At 28.5% G+C, this 17,595-nt stretch overlaps 1 protein-coding gene across 1 annotated transcript; it reads left to right on the forward strand.

The window, feature by feature from the left end:
* The first annotated feature begins 10,340 nt into the window (after positions 1-10,340).
* Positions 10,341-12,368, forward strand: LOC137812141 (CBL-interacting serine/threonine-protein kinase 12-like). The gene has a single exon (XM_068614052.1). The coding sequence runs from the start codon at positions 10,499-10,501 to the stop codon at positions 12,035-12,037; it is 1,539 nt and encodes a 512-aa protein (XP_068470153.1). The 5' UTR covers positions 10,341-10,498; the 3' UTR covers positions 12,038-12,368.
* The last annotated feature ends 5,227 nt before the right edge of the window (positions 12,369-17,595 follow it).

Consider the following 17,595-nt stretch of genomic DNA (forward strand, 5'->3'; position numbering starts at 1 on the left):
TCACAATATTTACTAAGCTTAAAAGGTCCAATTTCATCCAATTTAAAGTGATGATTATTGGTCTACTTACACATGATGCAATGACACAAATCAGAAAGACTAAATACTCATAATATCCATAAAAGAATGAATGAATCAATTCCAAATAAGACAAAAAAATGTTCTTTATTTGAGAGTGAAAGACATAATAGAAGTAATTGTTCATATAGACAAGATTGATAGTAAAATTTACTTCCAATTTTCATTATTAATTTTATTTTTATTTTGTACTATCGATTTATAGCTCCACTTTCTCCCACTATACACAAAATAATCAAATAAATATTAATATATAACTATATAAAACTAATATGCTAATTTTCATGTTATCCCTAATACAATCCTTATAATAATTTCTATATGATTAACCTATTTTACTTTGTTATATTTTTTATAAAATTACCTATTGGTCTTATTTTTTTAATAATTGTATATATAATATTTTTTATATTTCATAAATAATATTTTTATTCAAACAATTAATATTAACATATTAATATTTTCTATATAAAATGAATATTAACATAAATAATAAAATAATAGTATAAATGTGTACAATTTCAATTTAATAATGAAATAACAGTTGTGTCAGTATTATATGAATTTAGTTCAAATCATAATGTACTAAAGTTGTGCTTGAACAAATCTAGATTAATATTAATCAAATTTGTGTATGTGAAACACGATTTCTCCTTTTCCACTCGAATTGTGTCAAACTAACATGATTTCACTTTCACAAATTCAAACTTATATCGTGTATAAAATCGTGTCATACTAATACAACTTATCCATGTAATTGTGTCATTAAGGTACTACTTACTCATATGAGTAAATTTTTTAAAATATGTCTATTTTGATTTTTTTTTTTAAATTAGACCAATTCAATTAAAAATGGAGATAATAATTGTTAGGTAATTTTTACACATAAATTGTCACTATACTGACTTATATGGGATCCATGCAAAATTTAATGAGACAGCTGAAACGAAACCAAAACGGTAGTACTACCTACGTACCTCAGAAAGACACCTAATACTATCTATAGGGATCATGTTACATTCATCTCTTATATTATAAGCTATAAAAATTTGCACTTGAAATGTTATACTTCTTTTTTTGGACTCAACTAACTGAATGACAGATACACAGTGACAAACACGTTATTTTGTCATGAATGGCACCAAAATGTCATTGGAGGGTGTAGTTTTATTCCTTGTTATGTAGCAGTTGCTACAAAGTTCAAAGAAGCTTTAAGTAAAAAACTAAAATTCAAAAGTAAGATAATGACATGGAAGAAAGTGATTTGTCCTAATCTCTTAGGGAGGTAGAAAGTTTTGGGTGATTGAAATGATTTAGAATATTGTGTGTTGTGGAACTTTTAATTTAATAGGGAAGGTAGGTTGTGGGATTTGGGAAAAAGAAGAGATGCAGTTGAAAGTAGTATTTAATTAGAGGTTAATTTGAGTTATGTCACATCCATAATGTGGGTCCAGTATTTAATAGGTGGAGATGTATGTGTTAGTGGGAATCATGTGATGTGAATTTCCTCTGTTTGGATGCCAACTTAACTTCAACACTCACTTCACAAATTTACATCTCATTGCAAAGTTATATTCCCCACCCGCCACTCGCATTCTTTTTAATATATAAATAGGTTGCAATTTAGTTGGTGAACAAACAAAAATTATAATTTCATTTCTCAATGTGTAACAAAATCACATATTGCTTTATCATACAATTATATTTTCAACGATATATTCATCTTAAACTCAATATAAAATATTCAAAATCAATCTTTTTAGTTAATATATTATTTACTTTTCAAAAGAGACAATTTTGCAAGTAAAAATTGAAATTGATGACCTTGTCACCCTATATCCAAAACTTTTAACCTAGAGAATTTAAAAAAATAAAACCAGCTTCTCTTACCTGAATTTGAGCAGATGCTCCTTAAGAGCTCCAAACTATTAAAAGCTCAATGGTAGCCTAACCTGCACCACATAGTCTTGATAAAAAAATTTAATTATACCACTAGAACCTTGAGCTAACTGAGTCTATTTCTGAAGATAAAAGCATCACACACAAGCTTAAAATAAAGACAAACCTAACTATATCAAAACCAACTCAAAGGAAAAGGAGTCAAAATTGAACTTACTCTATCAGAGATTCTAATCGGACAGTTTTGTAGTCTTCGCTACCAGGAGTTTAATGACGTACTTCAATCGTCAAACTGATGAGCGAGGTTGTCAGAATCGTAGAGAAAAGGCAGAGGAAAAGAAAATGGAGTTTTTAGAAAGATAATGGTTCTTTTAAAATGAAACATGAATAACTGAATTTCTATTTATATGCTCTTTTAAATTTAATAGTAAAATATTCAGGTGTCATTTTAATTATATCACTTCTACTCTAAAACTATTTTTCTCGATCCTTACAATCTCTATCTCCATACCTTTGCACCTCCATATTAATTGTACAAAATGGATTTTAACCATTTTTAAATTTTTAAATAATTCTAAATAAACCATAATCTCACCTTCCTAAATCATTTTAGCTGCCCCCACATTTTCATCCATATCTATTTCAGTCGTATATTTTTCTTCCAACCACAACCCTTCTATTATTCTTTAATCACAGTATTTGAGAGAGCAGCTCCATCATTTGAGTGTATGTGAGATGTGGTTGACAAGAAGATTAATTATATTCAACAATTTCAATGTGAAGATAATTTTTTTTTAATTTTATACTTCATTTTTTTGTACCTGGCTAAGTTTCTCTTTTTCTAAATTTTGTGGCTTCCAAAATTTGAAAAAAATAACAAATAAAATCACAGTTAACACTACTAAAAACACTATAAAATTTATATCAACCATTAATTTTCACTATTAGTCACCATCAAACACTACAAACAACTACAATTACTTAAAAATGAAGAAGAATATACCACACTCTCTATCATATTCAAAAAAAATATTATTAAAATTAAAATAAATATTCAAGAAGATATTATTGAAATTAAAAACTATATATACAAGAGTAAGATATGAAGTTGCAGGAAAATTTTGATCGAAAACAAATATGAAGGTTCATGACCCCTCCAAGGATACAAGAAAAATGCATAAAATGGGCACGTTTTCCAATGTGTATGCTGGATTTCGTTTCAGTTTCCTGTAGATTTGGTCTGGGCTTTTTGGAGTTTGCTTTAAGGCTAATTCTTCCAACACCGCAAAGAAAATATATGTTTTACTTTTATTTTTCCAGATATTTATATCTATAATACGAATAAAACAATTTTAGATATATAAATTTAGAACTGAAATATGTTTTTTATATAAAAATCTGCAGCATAATAATATTTTCTAGAAGTCTTTTTTTATTCCTAAACGAAAATCTAGAAAAGTTAACAAGAATAATTTGGGATTTAAAAATAAATGATGGTTCATATCAAAATTGATCTCATGCAAAAAAAAAATAATTAACCTTGCTTTAATTAGATGTTCGTTTATGTTGATAAAATGAGATCAAGGAAAGATGTATACAAAATGACGTAGATGTCCGTTATAAAAAAATGTACGTGAATAAAAATATTTTGTGATTATTTTATTTTATTATTTTATTTAAGGATGTCAAGTGAGTCAACCTAGCTCTTCTAGATGACTCATCACAAATTAAATTAAAATTATGTCAATTCGATCTGACTTATTTTTTATGAGTTAATTTTTTTTATAATTAAACTAGACTCACCGTTAGATTAGATAAGTTAATTTATTTAAATATATTTTGTTTCCTAACTTAGTTAACAATATCATGAAAATGAGTTGACCCCATCTCTTATTGATTATAATTAAAAAAATATTATTAAGTAAATGAATTAAAATTCATAAAAAATTAAGTTAGGTGTAATCTCAACTCACCGAATCCATTTAACATGGTGGTTAACCTTTAATTCTGTTGTATACCAAATGAGAAAAAAACTTATCGACAAATGGACATCTTTTTTTTTTCATGGTGTTTTGCTATGTGAAAATAGAAAATGTAATCAACAAAATGGTAAAGCAAAAGAATATCCCTTTTAACTTTGGAATGCACCTTTAAAATGTGTGTATAAAAAAAGTCAATTTTCATTTTGTTTGATAACAATCCATCATAGACAAAAAAATATTTAGCTTTGGGGTGAAATTCACATAAAAGCATTTCTTCACTTAAATTTAAATAAATGCATAAAAATATTTCAATCAAAATGGTCTCCCTTTCTACAAGTCATTTTTGAAGAAAAATAGGATAAGGTTTTATGTCAGTAATTACTAACTACTAATATTTCCCTTTTGGTACTTTACTTCTTTGATAACACTTTCTTTTCTTTAAGGGATGGTAAAGTGGGATGGACAGAAGGACTCGTCCCCGGTCCAATACAAAAAATGTGGGATAAATTGTTTATTTCAACTTGTTGATCCACTTAAGTTTGTCTTGCAAAATCCACAATTTGTATGGATCAAGTGTGGGGTGGGGTAGGCTGACCCACATAACTCGTATATTTTCGTCTTGCAGTTTAATATTATAAAAAAATCTTAAATTATCAATTCCAAATTTTATAATTTGGAATAGAAATTTGTATTCTAGATTGTGTAATACAGGTTGAGAGGTCCAAACAGTTGGAATAATCATCCATGTTCCTTCTTCGATAGTTGGAATAGTGAATGTACCTGTATAGGCTAAGGGGGCCAAATAGTACCTGTGACTGGATGTACAATTACTGACGTGTCAGTGATCTCTTGGTTACTTCAAGTCTCCTTCTTCCTATGCTGATGTATGAAGAGTGAAAGTAAGTTGAAAGACTCGACACTCGGAGCACACATCGTAAACTCTATAGCAGCAAAGAAAGTGTAAACCCTACTTCATTCAAATGTTGCCCTATTTATAGGAAAGTAGAGGAGAGAGGTTATTGTGTCATCTGTTTGGAGTCGTTAGATCCATATCCATCTAATGGTTCACATCATTCTGCATACGAAACGACACAAAATCTCAACCGTTAGATATATCTGATTGAACAATGTTCATCAAAACGACGTCTTTATTTTAAAAAAGCAAATGTCACACCTCTGCCAAACATTTAATGCTCCCAACGATCATATCTCACCTCGAAAACTCCAACGATCATCTCCAAATCTTCAAAAATTAGTTTCTTCGAGCTTGGGGACAAGTGTACTGGTCGGTATCGGATGAATCAGTCTCGGTCTCAGTGACCAACCGCCCGAGTCAAAGAACATAAGAAATGCAATAAGTAACAACAGTTACAAGTAGCGTTGAATGAGTCAAGGTGCATCCCGAAATATACGGGAATATCTCTGACAAACCAGCTAAAACAGATTAACTAAAAGATGCAGATCCCTGATAATAGGGGACCACGATGCATGTCAAATAATGACTGATATACGACCCATCAAAGTCAGGGCCCATAAACCAATATTATAAATAGAACCCTCTGTGAAGGAGTAATGTACGTTTTAACCATTTTACTATAATACACTCTTAAATCAGAACACTCACTTGAGCGTCAGAGTACCTTTTGCAGGTAATTCCTCAGCAGACCGAGCATCATCATAGGAGGAAGGAGACTTGAAGTAACCAAGAGATCACTGACACGTCAAGAATTATATTTATATATCCAATAAGAGGTAGTGTGCGTGAAAACAATTCTTCCTATTGAGTTGGAGAGGTTTTTATGCTATTGAATTGCAGCATTATGCCCATAGCGCTTAAATACTTTGGCCTATGGATAGGAGAAAACTAAAGAAAAGCTAGTTTCTAAGAGGTACTCGTTAGTAAATTCAAGAAAAAACTAGCAGGAAAATATTTGTCGTTTTGGAGTTAGGGTTTGTTTAATCAATACTCTTTTAGGGGTATATGGCCCCTATATTATCTTTCGTTCTTCAAGATGTCATTAATGATGGACAAGTGGATTAAAAAGATTTAATTGAAATTTATATGGAGGTGGCCACGAAATTAGAAAGATATATCATGGGATCACATATAAAAAAAAGGAAAGATTTGGGGGATTAGAAGTAAAAGATTTAAAAAGGTTGAGTATAGAATTGTTAGATAAATGAAAAAAAAATAATACTTTCAAAACCCTGGTATATAACTCTTATTGATAAAATGAATTAATATATATATATATAAAGAGTAAATTTATAATTAAATAATATAAAAAATATTAAAATAATATTATTGAGAGTTGTAATTTGGTTGTAGGAAAATGATTCTAAATGAAAATGGAGTCAGAGTAGTGGGGGAGGAATGAGCAATGATAATTTGACACCTTTTGCTTCAAACTATACCTCTTCAAATAACAAAAATATCTTTTTACATTTCATAATCTCTATCATTTGAAAAGTGTAATTTAGAGCAATGCAAAAAGTGGGTGTCAAAATAATATTTTTTTGGGAAGAATATGGGGAAAAAAATTGTAATAAAGAGTATAGATGATGAAATTATATCAATTACATATGCTATACTCGGAATGAAAATTGATTGAAGTAGTGAGAAATGGGGAAGATATATTTTCCTGGAAAGATAAATGATTAGGGAAAAAGTCAATGAAGTAAAATATGTCTAAATGTAAGGGTGTGGCAGTTGCATGCAGAAAAGGAATGCACGAAAACGATTCAACACAATTTTATTCACTGTACGATACTACTACACTAGTTTTAGGTTGAATCCAATTCTATTAATTCAAAAGAGTGCTTTAGAAAAGAAAAGGACCACTGAAATCAAATACTAAGTTTTCATGTAATCCAACAAAGAATCTTTAGTTTCCTCTTTATGTAAAATCTAAAAATTAGAATCGTCCACCTATAAAGAAAGGAAAAGACAAAAAGAAAGAAAAAAAAGTATGAAGATGGCTTGGTACTATTTCGAAAAATAGTTCTCCAAATCTTTTGATTTCAGGCTCTGCTGAGTCCAATCAAGTATAATTCATTTCCTAAAATATTTATATCTTTATTTAAATAAATAAAATCTCACTCCTTTGAAATACGTCAAACACCTTTTAGATTATGTATTCTAGTTAGGTTCCAAAACCATTTATCTAAGAATACATTATATATTTGTTATTTCCGGAAGTTTATAACTATTGTTTTAATAGTAATTTATAAATTAGGTATTTCATACTATTATTTTAATAGTGATTTACGGATTAAATATATTCAATTACATAATCTAAAATCTAGTTTCATATTTTAGAATTTATACTATATTTTAAATTATACAATTTGAAATATAATTTAAAAATTAGTTATAAAATATTATAAAAAAATACATATTATTCATATTATACCCAATTGACTAAAGGAAGAAAAGTATGACTTTGTATAAACAAAGTGTCCTCTTCTCTTCTTGTACCCTATGAGGTGGGCCTTTTAGTAGGTTAAAAATGTTAGAAAAAAATTGGATCAATGAACTGGGCCTTGAAAATTGGACCAGGCCACAATCCTAAGTGTCTCAATAGGTTTCTTCCTCCATCCTAACAAATGTCTACTTTCATGCCATCATTTTAAAAAAAAAAAACTGTTTTACCTCTTTTAAAAATGACTTTTGGATTGAAATTTCCAAAATATTTTATTAATTCTCGATTCATCAATTTAGAAATCAAAATAATATATTCTAGAAAGGATAATTTGGAATAATTTTTTTCTTATGAATTTCTTATTCCGGAAACACTCTTTAGTTACAGAAATCTTATTGTAAAAAACATATTTTGCTTACGGAATCCCTATTCTAAAATCACATAAAACTTTGAAAGGGTAATTTCGATATTTCAAATAGTGTGAGGGTACAGGAAAAAAATTAGGGGTGTAGAAAGAAACTCTTTATTCCCGTGTGTATCCTTTTGATCACCAGAATATGCCATTTGAGAATAAATGTGAACTTGGAAGAGACTGACTCACGTGTGGTGCCAATTAATCCCTTTTTTACACTCAAATGTTTTATATTTTTCAATTTTAATATTTTCTTGTGCATTTCAGATGTTTCATTCTTTTATATAAGAGTCTAAATATAGTTAAGATAAAAAATAAAATATTTTAAAATTTTATATATATGAAGAAGTTAAAAACTCTAATACGGTATTATAACTATATTAACTTCATATTTATTATTATTATTAGTTCTGATTAACTTTTATACTTAACTCATTTCCCATTAGCGAATCAGAATTTTAGTAATTATAATACCTCACTGTTGTTTTCAGCATACTAATCATTATTACTTGTCATTAAGTTTTTTTAATACTTTATTATTTAAATATTTTTTTTCCAATATATAAAACCGTTTATTCAGTATATTTAATAGTCTTATTATAGACTATATATGTCATAACAACCAGACAACACACCTTTACACCATTAGATTGGCGGTTGGCGGTGACGTTTAAACTCATTCAGAAAAAACAAAGGACAACTAAATCTAGGGTAAATACTCATTTAATCCTATAAATAAATATATAGTACTGTTACATTCATTTTAAAATAAAAAAAAATTATAAAAGGTTTTTAAAATATACTTTCTCAATTATTTTACCTCACTTTAAAAAAATATTATATACGAAAATATAATGAATAATTCAATTTTAAAAAAGTAAACCGTATTTTTTTTCTTTCTACAATATCCTTAGTTTTAGGTTTTAAAATATTTATCTATTTTTAGATATTTTAAATGTATTGTTTTAGGATATGTGTGGATGAGTTTCTTCAAAAGAACTCTAGGAAAGAAGAAAAAAAATGAAATTAATTTTCTTCTAACTTATGCATTCAAAGTAAAAGTTTAGAAAAATTAATTAAATAATTTCTATATATTCGTTTATTGAGACTCACATTTTTAACATTTATTGAAAACATATTTTGAACTTTTCGACATTTATAGTCTAAAACTAAATTTAAAATAAATACACATCTTGTTCCCTTCTTAATAAATTGACTCTCATACATTCACCTTCCTCATATTTTTAACAAGTAATACTTATCTACATTATATTATTAAATTAAAACCTACTTTATTTTATCTAAAAATAGCATATTTACTAACATTTAAATAAAAAGTCATGAAAATTAAGAATTAAAGTTTTAAAATATAAAAAAATAATAAGCTAATAAATTTAATCATACAATTTTATACTTATTATTTTATTTACATTAAAATAATATTTCATAATAAATTTATAAGATAATTTATCATGTAGTGATTATAAATTTTTAAATATTTTAATATATAATAATTAAATTATTCATTTTTTTTATAAAAAATATATATTTTTCAATTTAAATTTTAATATCTAATTTTCACAATTTTTTTATTTAAAATTTAATCAGTAGTTTTAAAAAAAAAAATAAAGTAAGGAAGAATAATATTATTCCATTAAAACATAGAAAGATAAATATCATTTATTAAAAATACAAAACAAAGACAAATGTCTATTTAAGTTAAAAGTTAAAGGAAATGCGACTATTATTATATTAAAAAATAAATAAAAGAAGTGAATATTTATTTTAAAAATTGACAAGTGTGAGAATAAGTAAGTGTATTTTTTTTTATTCTTTTTATATTTATACTATTTATGCTATTCCTCGATCTTTATTATTTATTACGAACTTAATTAATACGAAAACATCATTCCGTACCTGGATTTGAAATATTAATTTTATTTGTAAACTTGAAATACTTGCCAACAATTACAAATAAGTATGAGTTGTTCTGAAGGCTAACATCCATTTATATACTTTTGTCCATGAATTTAAGACATTTGTTTTATTTTAACTAATTTTACCTTATAGAAAATAAATTTTAACTTTGTACTCCTAAAAAGAGCTTAAGAGGTTAAAATAAAAGTTTATGAAAAGGAAGAAAATGATTTACATAAAATTTTGAAGACTAAAACTAGAGCATATTTGAAAGGAATAAAACATGTATTATTATTCTTTTTGAAGAAACTAAAATTGAATTTTATAATTAGTATTAGTTGTGTCCTAATAGCATTTTATATCTCTTAATCAAATAAAATTTGTTGTAAACATTACTTTGTGTTTAAATAAGGAATAAAGTATGTAGGAAGGGATTATAAAAAGTGTATTTTAGGGTTGAGGTACTAAAATGATATTTCACCTTCTTAAGAATTTGACCTACCTATCACTTATCTAGGAAGAAACATAAGCTGGAACCGTGGTGTTGGTTGGCAGGGTCAATGATTAAGAAACTACGTCACACACAAATCAAAACTCCACCAAAAATATCAATTACTAAAATATATTGAAAAGACATTATTTATTTACTTTAATTTTCGTACACACAACACAACACAAAATTACCAAGAAATGCAAGAATTTAATAATAAAGAGAAGAACCAAGACTCCACAACAGCTTCAATGGAGGTCCATCACTAGAGAACACTTTCTGTTGTTTTAGCGATAGGATGAACGCCATGGCAGAGCTCAGTCCCAAGAAGGAAAATCCGAACCTTCTGCTGGGCCGGTTCGAGCTGGGAAAACTCCTGGGGCACGGAACCTTCGCGAAGGTTCACCACGCCAGGAACATCAAAACCGGAGAAGGAGTGGCCATCAAGATCATAAACAAGGAAAAGATCCTCAAGGGCGGTTTGGTGTCCCACATCAAGCGCGAGATCTCCATCCTCCGCCGCGTCCGCCACCCCAACATCGTCCAACTCTTCGAAGTTATGGCCACCAAAACCAAGATCTACTTCGTCATGGAGTTCGTACGCGGCGGCGAGCTCTTCAACAAGGTCGCCAAGGGAAGGTTGAAGGAAGAAGTTGCCAGAAAGTACTTCCAGCAGTTGGTTTCCGCGGTGGAGTTCTGCCACGCACGCGGGGTGTTCCACAGGGACATCAAGCCCGAGAATTTGTTGCTGGATGAGGATGGAAACCTTAAAGTCTCCGACTTCGGACTCAGTGCTGTGTCGGATCAGATTAGGCAGGACGGGCTGTTCCACACGTTTTGTGGGACACCTGCGTATGTTGCTCCTGAGGTTTTGGCGCGGAAAGGGTACGATGGTGCCAAGGTTGATATTTGGTCTTGTGGGGTTGTTTTGTTTGTTTTGATGGCGGGTTATTTGCCTTTCCATGACCATAATGTTATGGCCATGTACAAGAAGATTTACAGGGGTGAGTTTCGGTGTCCCAGGTGGTTCTCTCCTGAACTTGCTAGACTTCTCTCTAGGCTTCTTGATACCAACCCCCAGACCAGGATTTCTATTCCTGAAATCATGGAGAATCGCTGGTTCAAGAAGGGTTTCAAGCAAATAAAGTTCTATGTGGAGGATGATAGAGTTTGTAGCTTTGATGATAAGTTGCAGTTGCATCCCCATGATGGCGGTGGGGATGATGATTTGGCAACATCGGATTCCGAGGTTGAAATTAGGAGGAAGAATAGTCATCATGCTTCCTTGCCAAGGCCTGCTAGTTTGAATGCATTTGACATCATATCGTTTTCTCAGGGCTTTGATCTCTCTGGGTTGTTTGAGGAAAAGGGGGATGAGGCCAGGTTTGTGTCTTCTGCTCCAGTGTCTAAGATTATATCCAAATTGGAGGAGGTTGCTCAGTTGGTTAGCTTCACGGTGAGGAAGAAAGATTACAGGGTGAGCTTGGAGGGCTCTAGAGAAGGCGTGAAGGGGCCTTTGACCATTGCTGCTGAGATTTTTGAGTTGACACCTTCCTTGGTGGTGGTGGAGGTGAAGAAAAAAGGAGGGGATAAGGCAGAGTATGACAAGTTTTGTAACTCTGAGTTGAGACCCGCGTTGGAGAATTTGGTAATGGAGGAATCTGCTTCTTCGTCCTACCAATCTACACATCTTGAATCTGAACTGCATCAACGAACACTCTCTGACTCTGCCCTTAACATTCATTCAGATAGTGAAAGCCTGTACCAACAAAACTTGGCTGAAATAGAAAAAACTACTATCCGAAAACATGGTGAATCAATATTCGAAATCTCATAGAAAAGGGTACTAACATTTAGTATCTGACCCGTGTTTGGGACGAGATTGTTTTTTAAGATTGAAACATGAGAGGAAAAAAAATGTATGTTTGTATTTGTTAATGTACCAGAAGAATGACAGAGGATAATAGTATACTACTTCTTTCTTGTAATTTTAGGTTGTGTGCATGCTTTATTTCTCTTTTTTTTTTTGCCTCAAGAATTGTCCAGCTTTTATTAGGTCTGCTCCTTGACTGGAGTATTAGATGCTACTGTATTTGTATGTCCAAATGTTTTATTGCAAGGCTAATTTAATTTATAACATATAGTGAATGAAGAAGTGTACATGTTCACATGTCTTGTTACATTGCTCTGTAAATAAGAATGCAGATTTAATGTGAACCCCTGAAGTGTTGCACTGTATTTGAGTATCTAGTGTTTCACATTAGCTCGCCTTATTTAGTATCAGCTTAATTTGGAATTGGAAATTGGGGGAAGCCATTCCAAGAGAATAAGATTCCAAGCATTAAACAGAATGTCAAAACAGGTCAATAACAACATGATAGTCTGTGTTTTTGGCGTTCTGTCACATTGAACATATGAGAGGATGATTGAGTCAGCATGTATTGGAAAGTGGGATTTTGTTAAACTAAACATAAACTAAAGACATGAAACTTAATCAGTTTGAGATTTCATATCCTTTCTCCCACCATTTACAGATGTTGAGGGAAATGAAAACATAATAAAGTTTTTATTGTTTGCAGTGCTTCTCGTTGAAAATAAGTGGCCTATTTCCCCTGAATCATGCTGATTTCCAGGGCACTTCATGTTGATATTACATTTTAAGCAAGGGGACTGATTAAAAAGCAAATAAACTTGTCCCAGAGAAGAGAAAAATGGGAGAAATTATGCCACGACTAATAATGCTATGGATGAGATTCACTCAAATCTGAAAGTTTTTCAGATCATTGATAAAATGATAAATGCCGTGAAAATCCTATATACAAAAATAAGCTTGTTACTTTCACACTGGCCCTACACACATACAAGTTGTGCCTATTATTTGACCCAAAATGCTTCAGCAAAACAGAGACCATAAGTTGCTTGTATGTATCGGTCCTACACACTCAAAAGTGATGTCTAAGAAACTGGAGTATTCAGTGAACGTAGGACCTTTGTGTTTACAGATTAAAAAGTTCTAACAAAAACCTTTGTGTTTATGTTCATTTTGAGTTGAACTATCGTGGATAGAGTTTTTAGGTGTAAATTGACTAATTAGAAAATGTACACTTGCATAATATGAGTCACCTGTCAACATCTATGGTTTCTGGATCATTTGGTACTTTATGCTGATGCAATGAAGCGTGGTATTGAACTAGAATAAGCGGTTGTCTACTTATGGTTTCAATGCTTGTTCCTTTCTGTGGTTCAGAACAAACGAGAAACAGTGGTTCTAAATAATTCAAATTGAAGGGGACCCTGGTGGTTAATGGTAACTACTGTTTGGAACTATTTCAATGTTCAAAAGCTTTTTCATGTCTCTTTTTCTGATATGGCTTGTTTGTATATATTCAAAACCAACCTGATAAGTATAAGGCTGAAAAAGATGCTTCATTCGGGAATTTTGTATTTTTATTTATTTCCCTCTGTATTAGGAAATCATCTCAACACAAATTTTTTCCTTATTGGTGGGGATTTGAATAAAAAAAAAATTATGCCTAAATTAAAATGATGTATATCTTTTTATCTTTATTCAATTTATCTTTTATCTTTTAAAAAGTTCAAATTATTATTTTTGCTTGAACAGAAAAACCATCTTTTATATTTTTTATTTTACATATTCTTATTAATTAATTGAGGTAAAAGTACCTTATACGACATTTTATTATATGTGTTACAACTATTAATAATTTAAACTTTATAATAACGCCCCATCATTGCATTTTCACTATTCCTATTAAACTCTTTAGTACAAGTTCTATGTCAACTAAGAATATATCTAAAGTAACTCATGTAAGACTTATGCTAACTTTTTTTTACTAACCAAAGTTTATGGTATTGCAGAATAAATAAATAAAAAGAGTACGGTATTAGAATTTATTTAATCTTTACGATCGAACAATTTATAAATGTAAAATGTTCAGTAATAGATTATTTTTTTTTTATAGATTTTTCTTATAAGTTTTTTTGTAAAACTTTACAAAATTTACAAAAAAAAATTGTAAGATTTTTTTTTTTTATAGAAAATTGCACAAAACTATAAAAACTTTTAGTAATATTCTACTAACGAAGGCAAGTTGAACATAAAAAATACCTGCTCTCACTCATTTTGGAATTATTATTATTATTATTATTATTATTATTATTATTATTATTATTATAATGATAATGGTTGTTGTTGTTTTCATCTTAAGTCGAATGGAAAAAGTCGAATGAAAAAATTTACTAAATAAGCTATATTATTTTATACATAATTTACCTGAATTGCCTCTGTAAATAAGCTAAATTTACTAAAAATTTACTAAACTCCACTTATTATTAAGTTGTCATTTAAGCTAGATTTAACTAAATAAATTTACCTGAATTGCCTCTGTACAAGATGCAGATTAAGTCGAATGGAAAAAAAATATATAACTATTTTGGATCCCTAAGGAAACCTCTGCCTAATTTTTTCAAAATTGTTTTGCAAATTAAACCTATGTTAAGTTATGATTAATAAGTTAAATAACCATAATTTAAGAAAAATTAAAAAACCATACTTCTAAAAAATATTAAAAATCATATTTAGTTTATCTTCAACCTACCCTCTCTAATTTGCGTCTTTTTTATATTTTACTTTTTTTTCATTTTTTTTTATATTTTTAAATCGTTAGAGATCACTATAGACTAAGATATTTTATATAGATTAAGATATTTTATAATTTATAAGTGAAGAAATTAAAATATTTTATAATTTATAAATAAATACAAATTTTTTTATAAGATATAATGGATGTATAATAATGAAGATAGTGGAATTTTTTATTATTCAACCAATGCGGACTTGTTTTTGCTTTTATAGCAAGAAACTTATCAATTTTGACAGAAATAAAGTTCTAATCCAACTTGTATAATTATATTATCAAGTCGGTTCTATTTAAAAACTTACCTAATTTAAAATACAACATTAGTTAGTTTTATTTTTCATCGGTTCTAACACAACAACCACACAATTAATTATTTATACATAACTCTTTGGACGGACACAAACTTATTCTTCTAGATTTTGACGTGTAATATAAATAAAAAATATCTAATTTAAACTGTAAAATATTTTGGGTGCAGATTGATATATTTTTAAATAATTTTTCATATAAATACGTTCTTAATAATCTATAGTCTTGTATATAAATATTTTCAAAAGTTCACATAAAAAATTAAATGTAATAGCAAATTTTATTTACATGTGATTTGTGTGGCTGAATCTTAAAATCAATATTTAATTTAGTTCTTACAAGATGGACACGTTGATAGATAGATTTTAATAAAATTTTCACTTAAATAAGTTTGTTTGATTTAATAATATTATTTTTGAGATATTCACGTAATATTTATAATTTGAGTAACTTAAATATAGATAATAGATCTAGTTGTAATGGAAAACGTTTAATAACTAATTTATTTCAACTACTTATCTTATACATTTCATGGGTATTTTCAAATTTATACTAATTAAATTAATTAATTAAAAATAAATGTCTATCTATAACTAATAATGAAACTTTTATTTTATTAGAAATGAAAAAAAATAAAAGATGAGATCTGTATTTAAATCTTATACGTTGGATATTAATCACATAACCTTATATTTTTAAGATAAGAAAATAAATAAACAAAATTACTGGGTAAGATGATCAAATTAACATCATCCATATATGAAAAAAATCACCAAAAACATGTAATTAATTTTAAAGATATAAAAATTGAGTACACAACAATTTTTATTAATTAAAAATGTTTAAATTTATGGGATATTTCAAACTTATTAAGTCTAAATATAAATCTAAAAAAGGTTTACCCCAAATCCTAACCAATGTTTAATATAAACTGCGTAATAAGAAATAGCTAATACATACAATCCTAAATTTTGTATACGCTTATTTAGTTGTTTATTATATTAATGAGTTTGAATACATTACTTTGGTTGTAATTTTTTATTACATGAGACTATGCTTATTTGATAAATTGGTAGTTATGTTTGACTATATATATATATATATATATTACTATTTTTGGCTATTTTGATTTGGTGTTATTTGATAATGAAGGGGATTGTTGTTTGAATTGTTCAAACTTTTTCCATCAAGTGAGTCAATGAGTTATTGAAAGCATCTTCACTATTTTTGTGCATTTCCTATTTAGAAGCCATAAAATGATAATACCCTAATCTTGCGTATGTTCGTACATATTTTTCCACTTTTTTTAATTAATTGTGGTTCTTGAAAGTACACAGATTTTCAGTATGACATAAATGTGAAAAAGGCTTACAAAAGTTAAAAATGAAATGTGTCAAATTAAGAAATAAAGTTTCAAAATCAAAGTGACCATCCATTATAAACAAAGTGACAAGACAACACTGAAATCTTAACTTGAGTGTGCAGAATATCTCTTCAACCCACCTATATATTTGGAAATAAACCAAATTGCACTAAAGAGTCAAACTCTTCCAAATATAGTTCAACAACCAAACTGTTTATTATATATTATAAGTGATTTTTGTTAACAGTTAAATAATTTAGTCAGGACCAGGTAAAAAATACCCAACAATAAACTGATTTTTTTTTATAAAAAATTAATTAAACAATACTATTTTTAGCAAATAATACTAAGTATATAGATACATATAAGTTAGTGCTAAAATAGTTTGTTATAATTTTAAAAAGTCATTTACGAAAAAAAAATCCAATATCATAATTTAATCATGATGTAAGTTTATTGTTTATCCACACTTATGTGGTCGAGAATTCAAGCACAACTTGTTATATAGAAGAGTTGCACAATTTGAAAAATACTAACATCAAACTAGAGGAATTTAAAATTGAAGATGAAATTTTTTCAAGCATACTATTACATTAGTGCAAGTGCAAGTGCAATTCAACTAAGTTTTAATTAAATATGCCTAAAAACAGTATATTCTTATAAATTTTGAGCTTAGTAGGAAACACAACCTAAAAAAAGAAAAACCTTTACTAATTAACTAACCTCGATTATTAATATAGAAGTATTTATGTCAGATAAGTCACTCATCATCAACTTAATTTAAACTAGCAAAAAGGATTCAATTGTTGTTAATCTAAAAATGCCTAATATAATTGGTGGAATCATACTTTTCTTTTAAGTTCAGTTAATATTTATATTAAAACTTGTTCCTAGTATATTATCCAATCATGTATTCTTTGAAAGTCTATCTTTTTAATAATTTACATGATGGAGAAATAGAGTTACAAAGATTATACCATGCTTACATGGAGTGAGACAATAAAAGCAAGTTGTAGGATAGGACAAATTCGGTCTTTGAGTAAACTTTGTAAGATAAGAATC

This window comes from Phaseolus vulgaris, chromosome 2, assembly GCF_000499845.2.
Source record: "Phaseolus vulgaris cultivar G19833 chromosome 2, P. vulgaris v2.0, whole genome shotgun sequence".
In the NCBI taxonomy this organism is placed as follows: Eukaryota; Viridiplantae; Streptophyta; class Magnoliopsida; order Fabales; family Fabaceae; genus Phaseolus; species Phaseolus vulgaris.